This window comes from Amphiprion ocellaris, chromosome 15 (genome assembly GCF_022539595.1).
Source record: "Amphiprion ocellaris isolate individual 3 ecotype Okinawa chromosome 15, ASM2253959v1, whole genome shotgun sequence".
NCBI lineage: Eukaryota > Metazoa > Chordata > Actinopteri > Pomacentridae > Amphiprion > Amphiprion ocellaris.
In genome coordinates, this window is record NC_072780.1 from 33020819 (window position 1) to 33044021 (window position 23203).

General features: G+C 34.5%; 1 protein-coding gene across 2 annotated transcripts; it reads right to left on the reverse strand.

The window, feature by feature from the left end:
• Positions 1-1502: 1502 nt before the first annotated feature.
• On the reverse strand, positions 1503-22925 carry prdm1b (PR domain containing 1b, with ZNF domain). Of its 2 annotated transcripts, XM_055018110.1 has the most exons (7): positions 22845-22925; positions 21368-21676; positions 12435-12554; positions 9752-9992; positions 5904-6778; positions 5681-5809; positions 1503-3647 (listed from the first exon to the last, which is right to left on the reverse strand). In XM_055018110.1, the coding sequence occupies exons 2-7, from the start codon at positions 21536-21538 to the stop codon at positions 3120-3122; spliced, it is 2064 nt and encodes a 687-aa protein (XP_054874085.1). In that variant the 5' UTR covers positions 21539-21676; positions 22845-22925; the 3' UTR covers positions 1503-3119. The 2 variants fall into 2 exon arrangements, with proteins under 2 accessions (XP_054874085.1, XP_023152399.2); XM_023296631.3 differs by lacking the exons at positions 12435-12554; positions 21368-21676; positions 22845-22925 and adding an exon at positions 10080-10954.
• Between the last annotated feature and the right edge of the window lie 278 nt (positions 22926-23203).

Consider the following 23203-nt stretch of genomic DNA (forward strand, 5'->3'; position numbering starts at 1 on the left):
AAACCAGTCAGAAGGACGGAGGATGATTCGGACTTCCAGGAGTTTCTTACTGGCATCAGAAGGAGTGGATGGCAGGAAGCTGGACGGGCGTGATTCTCAGTCATCCAGGTCGTTGGAATCCCAACAATTCTGGCAGAAACCAGCCAACTTTGGGTTCTTAGAGATGTTTTTCATGAAGCTTCCTTTAAATCTGGTGGTTTCTTAAGAACTGCAGAAAGTTGCAAGATCTTCAAGAACAAAAAAGAGAAGCTTAGTGGGTTTGTAAAGCTGAGAGTTTCATTAAAATGCCCACATGATGCATAACAGAAGAAGAGACGAAGCTTTCAGAAGTAGAAAGAGGACTTAATTTATTTCCAAATGCAATGAAAAGGCTGAAATTTTGGGCCCCAGATGAAGAAAACAAAACATTTCTGTATTTTAAGATTCAAGATTTAAGATTCAACAGATTTTATGTTGCGTGCTCATGAAGGATGTGCAGTAAAATGCTCATCGACTATTCCTCCAGGCAGTACAACAACAATAAAAGACATATTTAAACCTCTAAATGCCATCAAATTGCAAACTTTTAAGTATTTTTTTGGAGTTTTTGACCTCCGGCAGCTTTATGGAGCAAAGTTTGTGCGGACTTAGTCCCATTTTGCTTGTAAACACACACAGATAGATGTTGCTGGTTTCCTGTTTTTCCATCTATTAGTAAAATGCTAACAAGTAAACACAGTTCACAGCTTCAAATATAAAATGTAGCTTCTGTTGATTCAGTGGAATACTTAAATACTAGCTAACGGTCCTTGGGGTCTAACATCAGTAGAATCAGATGTCGATGTTCATAGAGGTCTAGATGTTGGTGTTCATGGAGGTCTAGATGTTCATGGAGGTCTAGATGTTCATAGAGGTCTAGATGTTGGTGTTCATCGAGGTCTAGGTGTTCATAGAGGTCTAGATGTTGGTGTTCATAGAGGTCTAGATGTTGGTGTTCATAGAGGTCTAGATGTTGGTGTTCATAGAGGTCTAGATGTTGGTGTTTATAGAGGTCTAGATGTTCATAGAGGTCTAGATGTTGGTGTTCATAGAGGTCTAGATGTTGGTGTTCATAGAGGTCTAGATGTTAGTGTTTATAGAGGTCTAGATGTTCATAGAGGTCTAGATGGTCATAGAGGTCTAGATGTTGGTGTTCATAGAGGTCTAGATGTTCATAGAGGTCTAGGTGTTCATCGAGGTCTAGATGTTCATAGAGGTCTAGATGTTGGTGTTCATAGAGGTCTAGATGTTGGTGTTTATAGAGGTCTAGATGTTCATAGAGGTCTAGATGGTCATAGAGGTCTAGATGTTCACTGGGTTGTTGGATCCATTCAATGATTCTGTTCCGTTGCCCATATTTCATGGCTGTTGGAGTTTTATTTCTAGAGATAATAAAATGACTTTCCTATATTCTATAAAACTAGTTTTTCATCCCACTTTTCGAATCTTCTCCTGCATGAAAACACACTCAAGACACTCAGAAGTATAGAAACAATATCTTTAATATGCTACATCATGTAAATATAAAAGTATCATCAAAATAGTCTCTCACATATAAATTCTCAACATCTCATAACTACACAAACCAACCAACTGTACAAAAGAAGCAAAAACAAACTACAAAACCGTAAAAGAAGTTTGTTGCTGACTCAGTAGTAAAGTTTCAAAAGACAAACCTCGTTGCATTTTTTGTTCCAGTGCTTCACAAACAAGTTAAATAAAAGCTGTAAAATTGTGCTTTTGTTAGTTTTTTTGCATCGCTGAATATGAGGTACCAACGTCTGACATTTGGACGAAGCTCGCGGACATTCGCAGTAAAGCTTTCTGTGTAAGAAACGTTTGAATCCGATGACAAGCTGCAAGTTAGAAGGAAAACATGTTGTTTTGCCGTATTTTCACATTTTCTTGTGAGTGTTTGATGAAAGTTGCCAGAAAATTCAGAAGGTGAATATTGATCGGTGTTACACATTCATGTTGTTTGATTGTAAGTTTGGCAAATGCTCATTATTAATATTATTATTATTACACAGTTTCAAGACACCTGATTTTTTCCCTTTTAAATCATAAATAAATAAAATAATCACAAACAGTTCCGATATTCACTCACACTTGTTTGAAAAAACGCAGCACAACAATGACAAACCACACTCTAAAATATAAGGTTTGGGCTCCAAAAAAATGTAAAAATGAGTTATGACTCCTACTGATACTATGTTCAACCAACAAACTAAATTGCGTTGGAAGAATTCGTTGGCAGCAACACAATTTTTTAAGTTGAAAACTTGTAAAAATTAAGTTGTTCCAACTCATTTTCAACATTTTTTAAAGGGATTTTTATAGTTAAATCACATTATTTATGAAGTTTTTAAGCTGGCAAGTTTAAAAAATTAAGTTGCTCCAACTCAAAGTGAAGAAATATTGACTTATCAAACCAATTTTATTAAGTTGCCTCAACTTGAATTTTACTTTTCAGTCAATTAATGTGGAAATATAAATTTCAAGTATTGAATTTGGCAAATTTTAATAAATAAAGTTACTCGTGTTTTATAGGATGACGAAGGAACTTAAAATTTTGAACTTAAGGTGGAGAAAAATGTACTTATCAAGCCAATTTAATCAAGTAACCTCACTTAAAATTACTTTTAAAATCAACTAGTGCAGAAGTTTGAGTGTAAATGACACTAAATATTAAATTAATGCAACGTTAGCACGTCAACAACCCATCAGAAGTAATGCTAGCCACTTAAAAACTTTATTTAAAGCAATAAATTAGAATTTTTAGGACCTATTAATTCCTTTTTAGAGTGCACGCTGTCGTTCCTGAGTCAATAATTTTAGATTTTCGTCGGAGATCAAATCTCCTTCGGAAACGTCGACAGACAGAAGTAATAAAAAACACACACACACTATGGTAGGACTAAATAAATATAAATGACTCCATTCTTTTTAGAAAAAAGTAGTAAGTTAAAGCACGACAAAGATTCTCTACCTGAGCGGGAAAAGTTTTAAATACTTCACAGCTTAAACGACACGCCGTCCCTCCTTGAACCCAGTCTTTGGAATGCTGTTTGTTTTGGATCAGTTCGTTTTCCGTTTTCTTTTCACTGTCCTTCCGTTTTCACCGCCGGCCGCTTGTGCAGGTGAACCACGCTGGCTCGCTCCTGATAGGCCGGCGCCGACGACATCACCGGGGTGCCGACGGCGGCCGCCAGCGCCTTGAGGAGCAGCGCCGCCTCCCGCTGGTCCTCCTTCCCGTCGCCCTCCAGGGTCCGGGCCAGCCAGCGCTCCACCGCCTCGCCCAGCTGTGCCGCCGTCGCCGTCTCGGCCAGAGCGTCGGCCTCCTGGCTGGCGTCGAAGCGCTCCGCCAGCCCCTTGGCGCCTGCGGGGGCGCCGGCGAGGCAGCGGCCGCGCTGGTGGACGCCCAGCGAGAAGCGGTGGAAGAAGGCCTGGGCGCACAGCGGGCAGCGGTAGGGGCGGTCGCGGCCGCTGTGCAGCCGGCGGTGCAGCTTCAGGTGGATGTACTGAGTGAACTTGGTGCTGCACAGCTTGCACTGGTACGGCTTCTCACCTGAGTGCAGCCGCAGGTGAGTCTTCAGGTTGCTGGTGCTGCTGAAGCGCTTGTGACACACCTGGAGGACAGAAAGGAGGCAGGTGAGTGAGCGAGTTCTTCCTGTTCCTGATGACGTCACACAGGAGCAGCAAACAACAGAAAGACGCTTCAGAGACAAAGGAAGCGAACAGACGACGTGAGCAGAAGGAATGCAGTCAGAGGTTTTACAGAATAAAACAAAACAACTTTAATTCTGTTTTTTTACAGTGTACATTATGACTTTTAACATATATTTTAGTTGTTTTCTTTCAAGATTTTATTTATTTACCATGTACAATGTGATTTTTAAATTTTTGTTTCTGTATTTTTTGAACAGGAATTCGTTTATTTACCATGTAGATGATGGTTTTTAACATTTTTTCTGTTTTTTTTCAGGATTTAGTTTATTTACCATGTAAAATATGATTTTTCAGTTATTTTTTTGCAGGATTCTGTTTATTTACGATGTAGATTATGATTTTGAACATATTTTTCCTGTTTGTTCTCAAAGATGCTGTCTGTTTATAGTGTAGTTTATGATTTACAACATGTTTTTTCTGTTTCTTTTCAAGGATAAAAACTAAACTCTTGTTTTTACGTCACGGTTTGAAGAGAGAGAATAAAACTCACTGTCAACAATGTTTATCTGTTATTTATAAGAACTACAGTTTCGAAAGAAACAGGAAAGCTCTGACCTGCAGTTTGTTTGTTTTTCAGCAGAAGAAGCTTTTTTACTTTTGTTTTTATTTATGATGAAATCTGAGATTGCAGCTTCTCTGGAAATTCTGAAGAAAACATCCTCGTTTTGAACTCATGTAAAAGTGAAAGTTTCAACTTAAATTATTTCACCATTTCAACATTTCTCTGTTTTGTTAAAGAACAGATAATAACTACTAAAATTACAGAAAAACTGTAAATAACATCCACGTTAAATATAGTTTGTTCATTGTCAGCGTTTGACTGTAGAACTACACGGTTTTGTATTTAAATAAGCAAAAATTACCAGATTTATTTAGCATATTTGTCATAATTTTAATGAAATATGACGCATATAAAGATGAAAAAATAATAAATATCTAAACTGATGCTGAAGCTTTTTTTTAAACTGTTCCCCAACAGATTTTCTTTAATTTTGCTCAAATACAGATATTAACTAAAAAAAAATAATTTAATAGTATTTAATAGTATAGTTTTTCTGTATTTAAATTAGCAAAAAGTATTTTTCTTTCACGGATATTTGTCGTGATTTGAAAGAAAAAGTTCCACGTTTAAACCACTGAAAAATAGCAAATAAGTTTTAACCTTTGTGTTGTTAAGTTACAGATAATATCCAACAAAATTATAGAAAAAAGTATGAATTTAGATGCCAAATAAAAATTAGAAACAGGCCAAAACTGTACATAACGTCCACGTTAAAAATAAATATATGTGTTTTTTTTGCAATTTTATAATGAATGACTGTAAAATTACAGTTTTTTGGACTTAGCTCTGTTAAAAATATGATTATTTTGTTGATATTTGCTGTTTTTTTCACAGTTTTTGAACAGTTTGCAGTGTAGATTGTGATTTTGAACATATTTTTTTACAGGATTCAGTGTTTACAGTGTAGATTATGATTTTTTATTGTTTTTTACGGTATTCTGTCTCTATTTTCAGTGTAGATTATGATTTTTAACATTTTTTTTAACAGGGTTCTGTCTATTTATGGTGCAGACTGTGGTTCTGAACATATTTTTCTGTTTTTTTTCAAGGATTTTGCCTATTTCCGGTGTAGATTGTGATTTTTAACATAATTTTTCTGTTTTTTTAAAGGATTCTGTCTATTTAAAGTGTAGATTAAGATTTTGAACATGTTTTTTATGTGATTCTGTCTCTAGTCACGGTGCAGATTGTGTTTTTTTGGGTTGTTTTTCATATGATTCTGTCTATTTTCGGTGCAGATTGTGTTGTTTTGGGTTGTTTTTTTATATGATTCTGTCTCTATTTTCGGTGCAGATTCCGTTGTTTTTGTTGTTTTTTCAGGATTCTGTCTCTATTGACGGTGCAGTTGCGGTTCTGTGCTTGTGAACCTACCTGACATTCGTGCGGCTTCTCTCCGGTGTGGACCAGGTGATGTTTCTGCAGGTGAGCCAGCTGGGTGAAGCTCTTCTTGCACAGGTTGCACTGGAAAGGCCTCTCGCCGCTGTGGACTCGGAGGTGGACCTGAGGATGAAGAGAAGCTCTGGAGTCACGTTTTTGATTCCTAAAACTCAGAATATATTTCTCAGATGACGTGAGGAGGACACGGAGCGGCTACCTTGAGGTTGGAGAGCTGTCCGAAGGTCTTGGAGCAGATGTTGCACTCGTACTTGATCTTGCCGTTCTGCTTCTTCAGCGGGTACGGCAGCGACTTGTGGCCCGGCCCGTTGCGGGGGGCGGCGCCGGTTTTGGCGGAGGTCAGGCTCAGGTTCACGGCCTCCTCGCAGCCGGACGGCGACCTCTCGGGCGACTCGGGCGACTTGGCGGGCGGCGACAGCTCCGGGGTGGCCGGCGCTCCTCGGGGCGGCGACACGTTGGCGGTGAGCTCCTTCAGGCCGCCCTGAGGGGACGGGGAGTACGGCAGCGACACCGGCAGCAGGCTAGGACCTCCCACCGGGGGGTACGGGAGTCCGTCGGAGCCCAGGTAGCCGCCGTACCTCAGGCCGCCTCTGGAGGGCAGCATCCCGGGGAACGGGGGCGAGTAGGAGGGCAGCAGGAGGCGGGGGTAGTGAGGGCCGTAGGGGGGCAGGAACTGGTAGGCCGGCTGCAGGGGTCTGGAGGGCGGGTAGAGGGGGTAGGACGACACCAGGCCCTCCCGGGGGCTGTAGAGGCCGTGGAGGTGCAGGGGCAGGTTCCTGGGGGGAGCCTGGAGGTGCTGGTCCTGGATGTAGGCCGGGTTCAGGTCCAGACCCGCCTCCCTGAGGTCCCGGGGAGACCGGATCGTCGCCTCCCCGTCCTCCTCCTTCTCCACCTTCTTGCTGAAGTCCATGATCTGGTCGTCAGGCGTGTCGGGAGGCGTGTCCCTCTCCAGCAGCTCCACGTCGATCTTCTCCTCCTCCTCCTCCTCCTTCACCTCCTCCTTGGTTCGCTCCCGGAGCCACGTCTGCTGGGGAGGTCGGACCGAGGAGGGCTCCTGGTTCTCATCCCAGTATTCTGGAGAAAGGAGTAAAAATATTAAGTTGGACTGAAAGAAAATAAAACCTGATAAGAAAACACTTTTAATCCAAAGATTCCTTCTTCATAGCAGAAAAAATAGATGCTCAGATGTTATCAAACCAATTTTATTGTTTATAAATCAACTAATAAAGAAGTTTGAGTTTAAGTTTAGTTTAAAGTATTTAAGTTGGCAGATTTTTTTTTTTAAAAAGTCACTCTAATGTTTCGTCGGTTGAGGAGAAGTAAATAACTAAAGAGTGAAAGAGAATAAAATGGATAATTTTAAAAAAAAATTAAATGATTAAAAAATATACAAAAACAATAAAAGTAAATAAGCAAATAAATGCACAGTAAAAGAGAATAAAATAACAAACAAAAAAGTCAATTAGATGATAATGAAATATGATTAAAATAATATAAATAATAATAAAAATAGGAAGTAAATAAAGGGTAAAATAAAATAAAGTAATTAAAAATCTGTTTGACAGAAAAAGCAATTAAAACAATAATAGTAAATAAATAAAATAAACATACAAATAAGGAAATAAGTAAAAAGGTAAATTTTAATAAAATTAACAATAAAATCAATAAAGTAAAAAATCAAATATATGATAAAAAAGATAATAAAAATAATTATAATATAAATAATAGTAAATAAATAAATATGTAAATAAGTAAATAAATAGAAAATAAAATTAACAATATAACAATAAAAACAACTAGATGATTAAAAGATTAAATAGAATAAAAACATGAATAAATAAAGGGTAAAGGAGAATAAAATAAATATCTATTAGATGATAAAAACAATGATAAAAATAACTGTAAATAAATAAATACATAAATAAATGAAGTGTAAAAGAGAATACTATCTAAAAATGATATTTAAATGTCAGTCGGGTGATAAACAAGACAATACAATAATTATAATAATAGTAAATAAATAAAATGGAATTAAATAAATACAATTTTAAAATCACTTAGATGAGAACAAAAGATGATAATAATAACTGCAATATTAATTGTAAATAAATTAAATAAATGGCTAAAAAAGTAAATAAATTAATAGAACAATAAAAACAACTGAGCGATTAAAAGATGATAAAAATTACTATTAGTAATAATACTAATGAATAAATAGAATAAAAACATGAATAAATAAAGGGTAAAATCAGCAGTAAAATAAATGTAAATAATGAAGCCGTCTCTAATCTTATCGTTGTGCTGCTCAGGCTGGTTAATGAGTAATAATAAAGTGATTTAAAGCAGGCAGACATGTGGACGCCTCTCTGATGGTAAACAGTAGCTGCAGTTTCTGGCAGGTTGAAGTTTAATGTGGGAATCGCTGCTCATTCTGGGTTTAGTTCTGAAACCTTTTCTGGGTTCAGACGTCTCACCAAACCGACCGCAGAGAGAAAATTTTAAAAAAAAAACCACAAACGGCTCTTCCCTTTTTCATTCTCTCACTGCGTCTTTAGAAGGTTTATCACCTCCAGACAGTTTCCTGCAGAGTTTTTACACGTCTGATCGACTCAAAGCGCCTCAGAGATGAAAATCTGAGACTAGAATTCAGGTTTGAGGAGGTTTGATAAAAGCTTTAGTCACCGATCAGGAGATCCATGAATCATCCAGGAGGACCAGCAGCTGACTCACAGCAGAACTTTGACCAGCAAACATCCTGACATGAACCTCAAACAACAAGCTTTAAAGTCATATCAGAGCTTCTTCATCTTCTTCCCGTTCTGCAAAGATCAAAATCTTAAACTTTGATCTGATCTCGTCAGAAACTAAAAGGATTTCTAAGTCAGTGAGATGCCCATCTTTCATTCTTTCTCTTTCTTTTTGTTTATTTTTCAGCCACATTAAGAGAATTTAAGGAGATTTCTGATAAATCTGTGAAGATTTCTTCATATGTGATTTCACAGCTTCACTGTAAAACATCAACTTTTCTAATTTATTGAATTTAGTTTATGAGTTTTGCACTTTTCTAGTTAACTGAACTCAAATTTTCAGATTTTTCTAACTGAAAATGAAAAGTTTTTATAGTGTTTTAACTTAATCTGATGAGCTGAACAAATAGAAACAGCAACTTAAATTAGGTTTTTAAGAAGCATGAGAGCAGATTTCCCAGCATGCATTGTTTTGTTTTTTGTATTTAAAGAAAACAGACGTGGTTAAAACTCTCTCTTTCTGGTTATTTCTTTTCATAATAATCTAAATTATTCTAACCATAACAAAGACTGATGTTGAATTTAATCCCCACATCTGTGGATTTATAATTTATTTTACAGTAACTTGGACAAGATTGTTGTTAAACTTCTTGCACAAAAATGGATTTAACAGCTGAAACTCTGAGGTCTTAATGTGTTAAATTAAGAAGGAAGTTTTTAAACTTTGACAATGTAAAATAAAAAGCAAGTTTGTTCAGTTTAAAGCATTAAAGTTGGGAATTTAAATAAAAATAAAATCCCTCTAGTGTTTAGCAGGTTGAGGAGACATAAATCACTTTTAGTTGATTTAGTTCAAGCTTATTGAATTAAGGTTAATTAAACTTGTCAAGTTTTGCACATTTACATCTCATGGGAGTCCTAAAGTGCATTTAAGGCTGATTTTTTATTTTTTTTGGCTGCAGATGAGTTTTTCTGGATCTAAACACCTTAAATGCATTTAAGTCACATTTTTTGGCTGTAGATGAGTTTTTTGAGTTAATTAATCACCTAATGGCTGATTTTTTTGGCTGTAGGTGAGTTTTTCTGGATCTAAACACCTTAAATGCATTTCAGTCACATTTCTTGGCTGTAGATGAGTTTTTTGGGTTAATTAGTCACCTAAAGTGCATTTAAGGCTCATTTTTAAGCCTGCAGATGAGTTTTCCTGGATCTAAATGCCCCTGAAATCCCCTTAATTGCATCTAAGTCAGGTTTTTAGCATTTTCCTGGCTCTAAACATCCTTTAATGGTGTGCACTCACTGTTGCTGGCGTGGTCCTGCTCTCCACAGAGCCTCTGGGCGAACTCGGGGCTGTACCACACCAGCAGCTCCTGCTTGGACTCCACCGGCCGGATGGTGTAGAAGAAGATGTCGCGTCCGTTCTGACAGGCCACCAGGTTCTGCTCGGCCAGGGAGCGTCCCGGGTTCACGTAGCGCATCCAGTTACTGCGCCGGACGTCATAGCCGTCGATGAAGTTGTGAAGCTGGCCGCCGCTGTAAATCTGCAGGAGAACAAGAAGGACATGAGGATGATGAAGATGAAGCTCGTTGGAGTGTTTGTGACGTCCATTAAAGTGAGAATAAATCACCTCTGCCATGTACAATAATAACCCTGAGCCTCGGCGTTCCTCTCTGGGTTGTTTCTGTGTTTCTGTTGTGTTTCAGCAGCGTCAGACTCTTTAAAGGCTTCAGCTCAGAGGCGTGGTTCAAATACTTCCTGTCTTTTATTATCTGATTCGTGGAGTGCGTGCCAGAGAGCTAATTACATCAGAAGAAGAAAGGGAAAAAAATGCCGGTGACGGAGAGTAAAAAGCCTGCGCCACGCCTTCCTTTCACTCTTTCACCAGCAGGTTTACAGGAAACGCAGCCGGAAGGAAAACACGTCCTTTAGGGAACTGACTCAGCAGAAGAGAAAAACTCCCTCAGTGGCACAGAGGAAAGAGAAAGAGAGAGCTGGGAATCACAGAGCCGGGATCTCAGAGCGTTTACCGGTAAAATCCTGCAGCAGATTCATGTCTCCACACTTAAAGACTTCCTCTAAAGTTTTCACCAAGTCTTGTCCGGTCGCTCGCTGCGACAGCGTTTCTGTTTTCTGACTGATGTCTGGAGTGAAACTTCTGACTGAGGAACCAAAGTCGGGTTTTTCTTATAGTTTGAGGCTGAAATCTGCAGCTCCTTCACTTTTCCCACCGTCCTTTTTTCTCACGTCTAGATTCTAAACTTTCCCAACCTGACCTACTTAGGAAATATTACACATATATATGTATATATTGATTTATATAAACACAGACACACATATATAAATATACTGCATATAAAAAGCATTCAAGTCTCTTTTGTTTTTAAATTTTCACATTAAATTCTCAATTTAATTTGCTGTTTTTGGCAACATTTTATTCTTTTACAAAAAAGACTCTGTCACATCAAAGTGAAAACATATTTCTAGTCTCCAAATCTTCAGAACAACATCCATTTTTGTATATAAATTAATATTTTTTTTATATTGTTGTATGTACAAATAAGAAATACTTAAATTAACAAGACTAGTTCAGATCCCTTTTATTTTTACTGTTTATGTTAAATTATTAATTAAATTTGGCTTTTCTTAATGAGAATTTATTTTAAAAAGACGCTTTCATGTCAAAGTGAATAATAATAGGTATATAATAACAACAATAAAAACAATAATTCATCTTGTCAAAGTCATTTTGACACTAAAGAGTCTTAAGAACAATGTTCATTTTTGTCTTATGAATTAATGTTTTTTTTTATTTGTCATTTTTGACCAAAATTTAGCTTAGAAAAATTCTTTTTTATAAATTTTAAATTTTTTCTTATATTTTTATATGTACAAAAGACAAATGTTTCAGTGATCAAATTTACATTCAGATTAGATTTATTTTAATTTAAATTTTCACATTAAAATTCTCCATTTAATTTGCCATTTTTGACCAGAAATTATTTAAAATTTATTTATTAATTTAATGTTTTTGCTCTGTAGAAATCAGTTTTTTTCTTATATTTTTATATGTAAAAAAAGAACATTTTTGTGTTACTGTTCATGTTAAATTATTAATTTTATTTGCCAACTTTGACCAGAATTTATCTTCAAAAAATGTTCTCTTTTATACATTTTAGATATTTTCTCTCATATATAGATCAAATTTATTTTAATTTTACTTTTCACATTAAATTGTCAATTTAATCTGGATTTTTTGACTAGAATTTATACCAAAGAAGACTCTTTCATGTCAAAGTGATTAATAATAATGATAATAATAATTTATAATAACAATATTATTATTATTACTAATAATAATAACAATAATATTAATAATAATAATAATAATAATAATAATAATAATAATAATAACTGTTATTATTATTATTATTATTAATAATAATAATAATAATAATAATAATAATAATAATAATAATAATAATAATAATAATAATAATAATAATAATTATAATAATAATAATAATAATAATTATAATACATAATTAATAATTTTTGTGATTTTGACCAATGCCAATTTGTTCAGCAGCAGAAGTTATTTTGATGCTGTTATTTTTAAGAAATTATTGAAATTATTACCAATTAATTTTACTAGCATTCATTCATTAATTTAGACAAAATTAAAACTTTTTTGTATAAATTTAATAATAGAACATTTACATTTAGATTCCTGGCATTCTTCCAGCTAATATCACATTATTTAGCTTCACATAAAGTTGGTTAGTTCAAATTTTAGACACAACAATGCATGTTTATGTTATTGATTTATCACAAATCTAACGTTATTGATTGACTGATTGACTGATAAATGCATATTTTGATTTAAAACAACATCAGCACGCCTCAGAAGTGCTTTTTTCATTTCTTCACAGCAGTAAAATGCTTATTAAAGTTAAAATGTTATGTAAATATGAGTTTTTCTCACCCTCCAGAAGTACTTCCTGTTGGCCTGTTTGGGAACGTTGTCTTTGGTGTAAATGTCGCCCTGCAGAGGTCCGAAGCGAGTCCCCTGAGGGATGTACTCTTTGCTGAAAACTCCCGTCACCTGGAAAACACCGTTGGATCATGAGTTTATTTATTTCACACACATTCTGACAGACAACACCAAGACTCAGCAGCTCTGTTTTATTACAGAATCCCTCCAGTCGTGGTTGTTTCCACGCAGCAGGTTTCAGGTCTGCAGCGTTCCTTAAAGCAGCCTGTTAACTGTGTTTGTTTCAGTCCTCGTTAACCCTCCAGGTGACCCACATCCAGCGCTAACGAGCTAAACTCTCTCTGACCTACTCCACTGATCTCTGACCTGCTGTCCTCACGCTCTCCACACGCCTGCAGATGTTTACGTTACTGTTTATTCAACGGAAACGAGTCCAATCAGGTGCTCCAAGTGTAGCTGAAAGTTTAGATTTATGAAACACGCGTGGGATTTTTCCACTATACCTTCAGACGTACGTTACTGTATGTGACAAGAACCAACCTGACCTTGTTCTGGAGAACAACTGAGTCATTTTTGGGGCAGTTTTTTTATTTTATTGACTTATTATTATTATTATTATTATTATTATTATTATTATTATTATTATTATTATTATTATTATTATTATTATTATTATTATTATTATTGCCTTTTTTCCATGTAATTGATTTTTAAAATTTGATTTATATAGTTTTAATATTTGTTGAATTTATTTTTCTTTTACCCGTTATTTACTTATTTTTATGTTTTTTTCCATTATTTTTTATGATTACAATTAATTTTAGAGATTTTTATCATGTAATTAATTTTCTAATTTTATTTTTATATTTTATCCTTTTTTACCCTTTATTTACTTATTTTTATGTATTTTTTAAATTATTGTGATTGCAATTATTTTTATGAGATTTTTAGCATGTAATTAATTTTTTTATTTTAATTGTACATTTTATTCTCTTTTACCCTTTATTTATTTACCTATTTATGTATTTATTTTTATTTATTAACTATTATTATTATTATTATTATTATTATTATTATTATTATTATTATTCAGTATTATAATTAGATTTTTAGCATGTAATTCATTTTTAAATTGTATTTATTTGTTCATTTTATTCTCTTTTACCCTTTATTTATTTACTTTTTATGTATGGATTTATTTACTCTCACTGTCATTATTATTATTATTATTATTATTATTATTATTATTATTATTATTATTATTATTATTATTATTATTACAATTATTATTATTGCCTTTTTTAAATCAAAAATAGATTTTTCAATGTTTTTTATTTTTTCATTTTATTCTCTTTTTTCCTTTTATTGACGTACTTATGTATTTATTTTTATTTATTTACTATTATTATTATTAATATTATTATGCCTTTTTTCAAGTAATTAATTTTTAAAGTTTTATTTCTATTATTTATTGATTTTATTCTCTCTTACACTTTATTTACTTTTTATGATTTTTTTAATTTATTTTTGTGTTTTTATATATTTATTACTATTATTATTAGTAATAGTAGTAATATTTTTGTATTTTCCTTCCATACTAAATGTCCCTCAGATGCAGAAACGAGTCCAGTCAAGTGCTCCAAGTGTTGCTTAATGTTTAGATTTATGAAACACGCGTGGGATTTTTCCACCATACCTTCAGACGTACGTTAACGCATGTGACAAGAACCAACCTGACCTTGTTCTGGAGAACAACTGAGTCATTTTAGGAGCTTTAGGGTCAGTTTTAACGGTTTTAACGGGAAAACGGTGATTTAGAGAAAACGATAAATCAATGGTGAGGACATCCTGGAGTCTTCTGTCGGTTCATGATTCACGTTTCACAGTAAAAGATCTGCACATACATGATTTAAATGCATTAAGTCACTTCCTCTTTCTGGATTTCATATCCGTCTAAAAGGAGGTCGAAAACACATTTTTCAAGTTTTCTGAAACTCTGGGTTTCCGTTTACACACATATGTACAATATTTTTTATTGTGTAATTGATTTTTAAATTTTATTTATTTTATCTGTACATTTTATTCTCTGTTGTCCTTTATTTACTTACTTTTCATGTATTTTTTATTTATTTACTCTTATTATTATTATTATTATTATTATTATTATTATTATTATTATTATTAATACAGTTATTTGATTTGATATTTATCATATTATAGATTTTTTTCATTGTATTCTCTTTTACCCTTTATTTATTGACTTATTTATTAACTATTATTATTACTATTATTTTTTATCGATTTTTAAAATCATTTTATTCATTTTTGGGAATTTTATTTGTTCATTTTATTCTCTTTGTAGCCTTTATTTGCCTACTTATTTATGTATTTATTTTATTTATTTATTTTTTGAATGTATTCTTATCTATTTACTACTACTATTATTATTATTTTTTTTTTTTTTACTAAAATTATTTTTATTAGATTTATTTCTGCTAATTGATTTTTTACTTTTATTACTTTTATTTCTTCATTTTATTCTCTTTCACCCTTTATTTATTTTTATTCACTATTATTATTACTATTATTTTTATCAGTTTTTTATCATTTAATTAATGTTTTGGATTGTGTTTTAATGTGTGTTGTAGTGTTATATTGTGTTTTATATTGTGGTTGAGTGTGTATTTTGGTGTTGTATAGTGTGTTATATTGTGTGCGAGTGTTTGTTATAGTGCTATATTGTGTGCTATAGTGTATTATAGTGGTATATTGTGTGTGTCAATGTGTGAGTGTGTGTTATAATGTATTAGTGTGTGTGTGTGTGTGTGTGTGTGTGTTATGGTGTTATATTGTGTGTTGTAGTGTTCTATAGTGTGTCAGTGTGTGTTATGGTGTGTTGTATTGTGTGTTATAGTGTACTATTGTGTGTGTCAGTGTGTGTTGTGGTGTTATATAGTGTTATATTGTGTGTTATATTGTTATATTGTGTGTCAGTGTGTGTAGCAGTCATCGGGGTGAGTGTGTATTATGGTGTGTTATTGTATTATATCGTGTTGTATAGTGTATTATTGTGTGTCAGAGTGTGTTGTGGTGTTATATAGTGTTGTATAGTGTATTATTGTGTGTCAGTGTGTGTAGCAGCCATTGGGGTGAGTGTGTATTATGGTGTGTTATTGTATTACATTGTGTTATATAGTGTTGTATAGTGTATTATTGTGTGTCAGTGTGTTGTGGTGTTATATAGTGTATTATTGTGTGTCAGTGTGTGCAGTGTGTGTTGACTGTGTGAGGTTCTGAGCGTCTCTGACAGGATCTTTGTGCTTCGTTAGCGTAGCGTAACAAACGAATCTGCTGCTGGACTCCTAACGACTTGTCCAGGAGGGGAGGGGGAGGAGAGGGGGAGGGTCTTAACTGGACCCACGCTATCGTCCTCGTTAAGCCCCGCCCCCTCCCGACCGTCCTCCAATCCCTGACCTCCTGAGTGGAAACGGCCGAGCTGCTGCCAGGTTGAAGCCTGATGTCTGGAGGAGCAACGAAAGTTAATCATCTGGTTTTAACCTCAATCCCCCCACACCTCCTCCTCTTCCTCCTCCTCCTCCTCTTCCTCCTCTTCCTCCTCCTTCATCACCTCCTCCTCCTCCTCTTCCTCCTCCTCCTCCTTCATCACCTCCTTCACCTCCTCTTCCTCCTCCTCCTCTTCCTCCTCCTCCTCCTCCTCCTCCTTCATCACCTCCTTCACCTCCTCTTCCTCCTTCTCCTCTTCCTCCTCCTCCTCCTCTTCCTCCTCCTCTTCCTCCACTTCCTCCTCCTCCTCCTTCATCACCACCTCCTCCTCCTCCTCCTTCATCACCTCCTCCTCCTCCTCCTCAGTGATGCCCCCTCTGCCACGTGCCCCCTTCCTTCACCCCTCGCTGCTTTTCGTGGCACGCTTCGCGAGAAAAACTTTCCAAGATGTAAAAGAAAAAAAATTACTGGGAAGAGAATCAGGCTGCTTTTATTCCTGTGTTTGAAGGAATTTTTAAATATATTATAAAAATGTTATTTACTATATGGTTTTCTTTATTATAATTTTTTTATTTTTTTTATTTTATTTTAATTAATTTTAAAAAAGGAAAAAAATTCCGAAGCAGGCCTGCTTTTTCTTACTATTTTAAGGATTTTTTTTAATGAAAAATATTTGAACAAATTTTATTATAAAACAAATTCTTCTCTGCAAAAATCTTTTTTTTAAAAAATTATAATATATTTAAATATATTATAAATGAAAAAATCATAGGTATTGTTAAGATTTTTTATTGTCTCAAAAAAAGGCTTAAACAATTACAATTTTAAAAAACTAAATATACTGGGAAGAGAATCAGGCCTTCTTTTCCTCAGTATTGTAAGGAATTTACACACACATACACACACACACACACACACACACACATACACACACACACACAAATATATGTTTATATATATATATATATATATATATATATATATATATATGTATATATATATATATATATATATATATATATATATATATATATAAAAATTTTAATGAAAAACTTTTCAGAAATGATTCTTTTTTATTTCATATATTTTGTTTTTGTTTTTAGTTTTTTGTTCTTTTTAAGAACTTAAGGATTGTAAAGATTTTTTATTATAAAAATATTTTTTAAAATTATATTTATTTTATTTTTATTTTTTTTTCCACAGCATTTAGAGGATTTTTTCTTAATTCTGAAAAAAAATAAAATCCTTAAAAAACTCTTCCTAGTATTTTCAGAATTTAAAAAAGAATTATATTTTTTAAAAAATGAATTAATAATAATGAAAAAATCCTTAAAATAAAATATAATGTAATTTAGAATTATTTCTTGATATTATTACTTTAAAATCATTATTTATTAAATTCTTTATGTTTTGAGTATATGAAAATGCATTTTAAATCATTGGCTTCTTTTTCTTCTCAGTCTTTTAAAGAGCTGTATTTAATAATATTATTGAGCAGCTTTTGTTTTTCACTTCATTTAGTCCAGATGAAGCTGATCAGTCATAAAGTTATCTCACTGTATTTACCATCATTTAAAGGGATTTTTATGTTTTTATGAACTTTAATTCCTCTCTGGTGTTCAGTCGGTCTGTGAGGGGAAGAAAACCAAGTTTTTGAGTTGAATTTCTTCAGTTAAATGAGGTTTTTATGAAGGGAAACTACAGGCTGCAGTCAGTTCAGAGCAGATTTCTGTAAAAGACTTCAACCATCAGAGGAGGAACAGAGGAGAGGGTGAGAAGAAGAAGTCGCATCAGAAAGAGGAAGAAACTGGACCCGCAAGCGTCAAACAGCAGCTTCCTTCTAACAATTTCTCTTTCTGCACAACCGCTTTCCCTCCGAGGCTTTTCTTGGAGCTGCAGGAAGTCGATCAGCTGACTGATAAAAACCCTGAGAGCGCCATAAAAACTGGCCTGAAGCAACAGTTAGCAACAGCTAGCAACAGCTTGCAACACCTAGCATCAGTTAGCAACAGCTAGCAACAGTTAGCAACAGCTAGCATCAATTAGCAACAGCTAGCAACAGTTAGCATCAATTAGCAACAGGCAGCATCAATGAGAAACAGCTAGCATCAGTTAGCAACAGCTAGCATCAATTAGCAACAGCTAACATCAATTAGCATCAGTTAGCAACAGTTAGCATTCAGTTAGCATCAGTTAGCAACAGCTAGCATCAGTTAGCAACAGCTAGCATCAAGTAGCAACAGGTAGCATCAGTTAGCAACAGCTAGCATCAGTTAGCAACAGTTATCATTAATTAGCAACAGTTAGCAACAGCTAGCATCACTTAGCAACAGCTAGCATCAATTAGAAACAGTTAGCATCAGTTAGCAACAGCTAGCATCAATTAGCAACAGTTAGCACCAGTTAGCATCAGTTAGCATCCAGCAGAGCACTGCTAGTCCAACTCTGGAACCTGAAGCTGCTTTTCTGCTATTTTTAGTCACGTGTTTCCAATAAACACTCATAAAACAGCTTTAATCTGGAATCAAAACCACTTTTTTTATCATTTAGTGGCATAAATGCATGTTTTTAAGCTAATTACTCACAAAATGAAGTGGTTCCAATTTGTGTTTTTTTGTTATTTGAAGGAAATTTTAATTTTAAACTCTTATAAAATTAAGTTTCTCCGGTATTTAGTTGGTCGAGGAAGAGATTTGAACTCTTCCTGATCTCAAGGTGAAGAAAAATTTAGTTAATTTCATGAAATTATGTCAACTTGAAGGCAGTTTTGGATCAACTAAAGTAGAAATTTGACTTCAAATTGATTTTTAAGGTGGTTACTCATCAAATTAAATCATTTCAATTAGTATTTATGTGTTATTTGACGGGAATTTTAACTTTAAATTCTTATACAATGAAGTTTCTTTGGTTTTCTGCAGTAGGTTGAGGAGGAGATTTGAACAAAATGTAAGTTATCAAGCCTATTTCATGACATTACCTCAACTTGAAGGCAGTTTTTAATCAATTAAAGCAGAAATCTGCATTGTAATTGGTTTTTAAGGTGGTTCTTCATCAAATGGATTGGTTCCAGTTAATGGGTTTTTGTTGTTTGAAGGGAATTTTAACTTTAAGTTCTTATAAAATAAAGTTTCTTTGGTGTTTAATAGGTTGAAGAGTAGAACTAAAACAAGAAATCAGACTTTAAATTGGTTTTCAAGGTGGTTATTCATCAAATGGATTGGTTCCAGTTAGTGTTTTTTTTGTTGTTTGAAGGGAATTTTAACTTTAAACTCTTATCAAACTAAGTTTCTTTCATTTTCTTTAGCAGGTTGAAGAGGAGAATTGAACAAAAATGAATTTATCAAACAAATTTCAGAAAGTTTCCTCGACTTGAAGGCAGTTTAAAGTCAACAAATGCAGAAATTTGAGTTTAAATAACAAAAAATATTGAGTTAATGCAACATTATGTCAACAATCCATCAAAAATAATGGTTGCCACTTAAAATGTTTATTTAAATGAGCACTTTATAAAAATCAGCTAAAAATATAATTAGATTTACAGATATTTCTGTTGATTTTGACGGTTTTCAAACGTATTTTTCAGTTTCTTTACAGATTTCTCTTTATAGTGCACTTAATGACTTTAAACCATTTTCCTGTAATTTTTGCAGTTTGCATGAAAAATTCAAGTCAAATTTAATTAGTTACATCGACTTGAAGGCAGTATTAACTAAACTTATGCAGAAATCTGAGTTTGACAAAAAAAAAATACGAAAAATACGTATACGTATTTTTCGTTTGTTTTTTTTTTTTTTTTTTTTACAGATTTCTTTCCACGGTGCACTCAATGACTTGAAACCTTTCGAAATTCACTGCTTTTTGCTTTTTTCATGAAAAATCCAAGTTAAATTTATTGTTGATTCCAGTTTTAACTCAACTATTCAGTTGATGCAGCGTCAACTCGTCAAAATAACGTTTGCAGCTCATTTTTTATTTATTTTGCAGCTTTAAATGTGATTAGTGGTGGAAGTCTGTGCCTCGTGTGACGTTTTAGAGTTTAGGAGAGGACATGAACGGCTGTAAACAGATGATTTATTGGAAGTGTTGGAGCTCTGAGCAGGTTTGTGTTTGAGGTGAGAGGTGGACAGAAGAAGAAGAAGAAGCTGCTGCAGCAGCGTCTGACCTGAAGCCGCCGCTGACCTCGTGTCCTCTGGCCCACATTCAAGCCACTCATTAGTCAGCGATTCTTTTGTTGGGATGCAGATGGTCGGACAGAAAGTTACGTAACAGAAACCAGGTTTAGAAGCTGAAAACCGTTTTACTGATCAGACGGCTGTTTGGGGGAAGATACACGGCTTCGTGTCGGGTTTAATTCAGCATTTATGTGACGTTTTACAAAGAAATGAAATAGAAATACAGACATTTACAGCGTTTTTACTTTAAATAAATATCTGTTACTTTTATGATAATTAAGACGTGCTACAGTTGATTATGTGTCTCCTAACTCTCTAAAAATAACTTTTAAAAGTATTTATTAGCTACAGTTATTTATTTTTCATTATTTGACAGAAAAATGCTGCATCTAAAGGATTTTAAAAATGTTAAATATTTTTGGTTTTTAAATCTATTTTAGAGATTTTCCTTATTTTGTTAAATTACAGATAAAAACTAGTAAAACAGCAGTAAAAAAGTAAATTTAATTTACAGATTAGCTGTATAAAATCAGGCCAAAACTGTAAATAATGTATTGGTATTTTTACCAATACCTTTTTATTTGTATTTTCATTTTACAATGTGTGAGCCCTAAAGTTACATTGTTTTACTGTATTTAAATTAGATAAATATAATACTATTTTAAACAGATGTTTGCAGCTGTTTTCACAGTTTAAAGTTGAAGAATTTTACTTTTTTAAACATATTTTTTGTGATACTTCTGTCACCAGATTTCACAATTTTGTTACTTTTTTCAAGTATTTTTTTTGCACACTTGCTTTTCAAATTTTCATATTTTTTGACATATTTTGCAACATTTATTTCCTAGAATTTCATAGTTTTTTAACTTGTTTTCCAAGTATTTTTTTCGTGTCCACTTCCTTCAAATTTTCACAACTTTTACATTTTTATTTTTACATATTTTTGTGATAATTTTGACCAGATCGTACAGTTTTTGCACTTGTTTTCAATATTTTTTTCAACACTTTTTTACCAGATTTTCAGTTTTTGTGCCTTTTTCAAGTATTTTTTCTTGCACACCTGCTTTACAGATTTCTTTTTACAGTTTGCACTTAATGTTTACTTCACTTGCAAAACTTGAGTTTTCTTTTTCAACCTTTATCCCACTTTTAAAAGTTTCTGCTTGTCAAACAAGAAAAGTTCCTTGTTTCTGAGAGTCTTTCTGCCATTAAAACAGATTCTGGTTCCGGTTCTGGAGGTTCTCTTACCTCGTTGTCGGCGCCGTACTCGAAGGTGAGGTTTCTGGGGATGGAGGTCATGGCTTTGGGCAGGTTGAAGCTGGGGTCCGACACCTGATCCGGGACGATGTAGGTGCAGTTCAGGGCGAAGTCCAGCTCCCTCCAGGTGCTCGTGTCTCCAGGTGAGTTATCCAGCTTCATTCTTCACAACGTAGACGCCAAAATAACAAAAAATAAATAAATTGTGTTTCCGTTTGGTTTGGAGCTGCTTTGGTTCTCAGAAGTGCTTTGGTTTGGGGTTCGGGTAAATCCTTCGTCTAGAAGGTTGAAGCTCAGGATCTGGAGAAGGAGAGGAGGAATCAGAGAAAGTGTCAAACTCATCTTAGTCCAGGTTCCACATCCAGTCCAGTCTGATCTCCAGTAAAACCAGTAAAACCACAGCATAATAACCCAGAAATAACCACAACTACCAATGGTTCCTTTGTTTCTGTGCAAAAATGTTCACATTTAAGGAATTATCTTTTTACTAAACATCATGAACAACCTGAAATTTATGAAGAAAAATAAATTCAGTTTCATCAACATTCAGCCTCAGTTTATCATTTCCACATTACAACTTCCAGATCACAGAGTGTCGACAAAGTAACACAACATTTAGTCACCTGGAACTGAACCAGAGAGGATTTAATGGAGGATCACAACCACAAAAGTCAGACAAAAAAAAAAAGACAAAAAAACAAAAACAAGTCAAAATATTACAAAACCGAGACGCAAAATTACAAAAACGAGACAAACAACACAGACAAAAAAAACCACGAAACAGCAAAAATGCAACACAAAACAATGAATAAAGTGAAACAAAGTGACAAAATACAACAAAAACCACAAGCGAGACTAAAAGGAAACAAACGGACAAAAACATGAGACAAACAACACAAACAAGACAGAAGTCAGACAAAAAATTACAAAAAGTAACACAAACAAGACAATATTATAAAAACGAGACACAAAGCGACAAAAAAATGGACAAATGACAAAAAGCCTGCACAAAACAACAAATGAAGTGAAACACAAAAAGACAAAAAAAACACAAGCGAGACAGAAATCAGACAAAAAAAACCCCAAAACAACAAAAACTAGACAAAATATTACATAAATGAGACACTAAACGACAAAAGAACAATAAACAATCTAGTATTTTACTTTCTGATCAAAACAACTTGTCATGGTCTAGAAATTATTTTAAATTCATAGTATAGGTCCGATTGGACCCTCTGGAGGGCCGGTTTTGGCTCTCTGGAGGGCCGGATCAGACCCCCTAGACGGCCGGTTTTGGCCCTCGGGCCGCATGTTTGCCACCCCTGGTCTAGAGGAAATAAAAACCCAAGCACTGCCTGAGTAGAAGTGGACGTAAACGCGTCTCTATCCAGACTGTGAAGCTCTAAATCCGTCCATCAGCTGCTTCCATTCATGACTTCATCCCAGCATCCAGGTCATCCAGACTTACTGGATCATGGTCGCGTCTTTGGCTCCATCATCTCGTTCCTCGTTTCTCAGCTTTAGATCCGTCCGCTAAAACAGCCCCAACAAACTCCAGCGGCCAGGAGTGCGCTCTGCGTTTTTAGCTGGACGCGCCGGCCAATGGGACGCCGCCGTGGGCCACGTGACCCGGCCATCTGACACACAACTGTTGGCTTCGGACGACAACACGGCACGAACGCACACACGGACACGCACACGCTCAGACGCACACAAAGAAGACGTCTTAATGAATGAATAAAGGAGCGGCAGATGGTCGGCCGGGTGCCACGGAAAAACACACTCGGAGGGAGACTTTTGCTTGGTTTGGCACTTAATGAGCAATCT

What these genes read in the sequence shown, in the direction of transcription:
- prdm1b (XM_055018110.1), bottom strand. Translation starts at nt 21,538, where the DNA reads ATGAAGCTGGATAACTCACCTGGAGACACGAGCACCTGGAGGGAGCTG. An exon ending in AGTACGGCGCCGACAACGAG is followed by an intron (nt 12,555 to 21,367) that starts GTAAGAGAACCT and finishes GGTGTTTTCCAG; the next exon opens with GTGACGGGAGTTTTCAGCAA. An exon ending in GACAGCTCTCCAACCTCAAG is followed by an intron (nt 5,810 to 5,903) that starts GTAGCCGCTCCG and finishes CTTCATCCTCAG; the next exon opens with GTCCACCTCCGAGTCCACAG.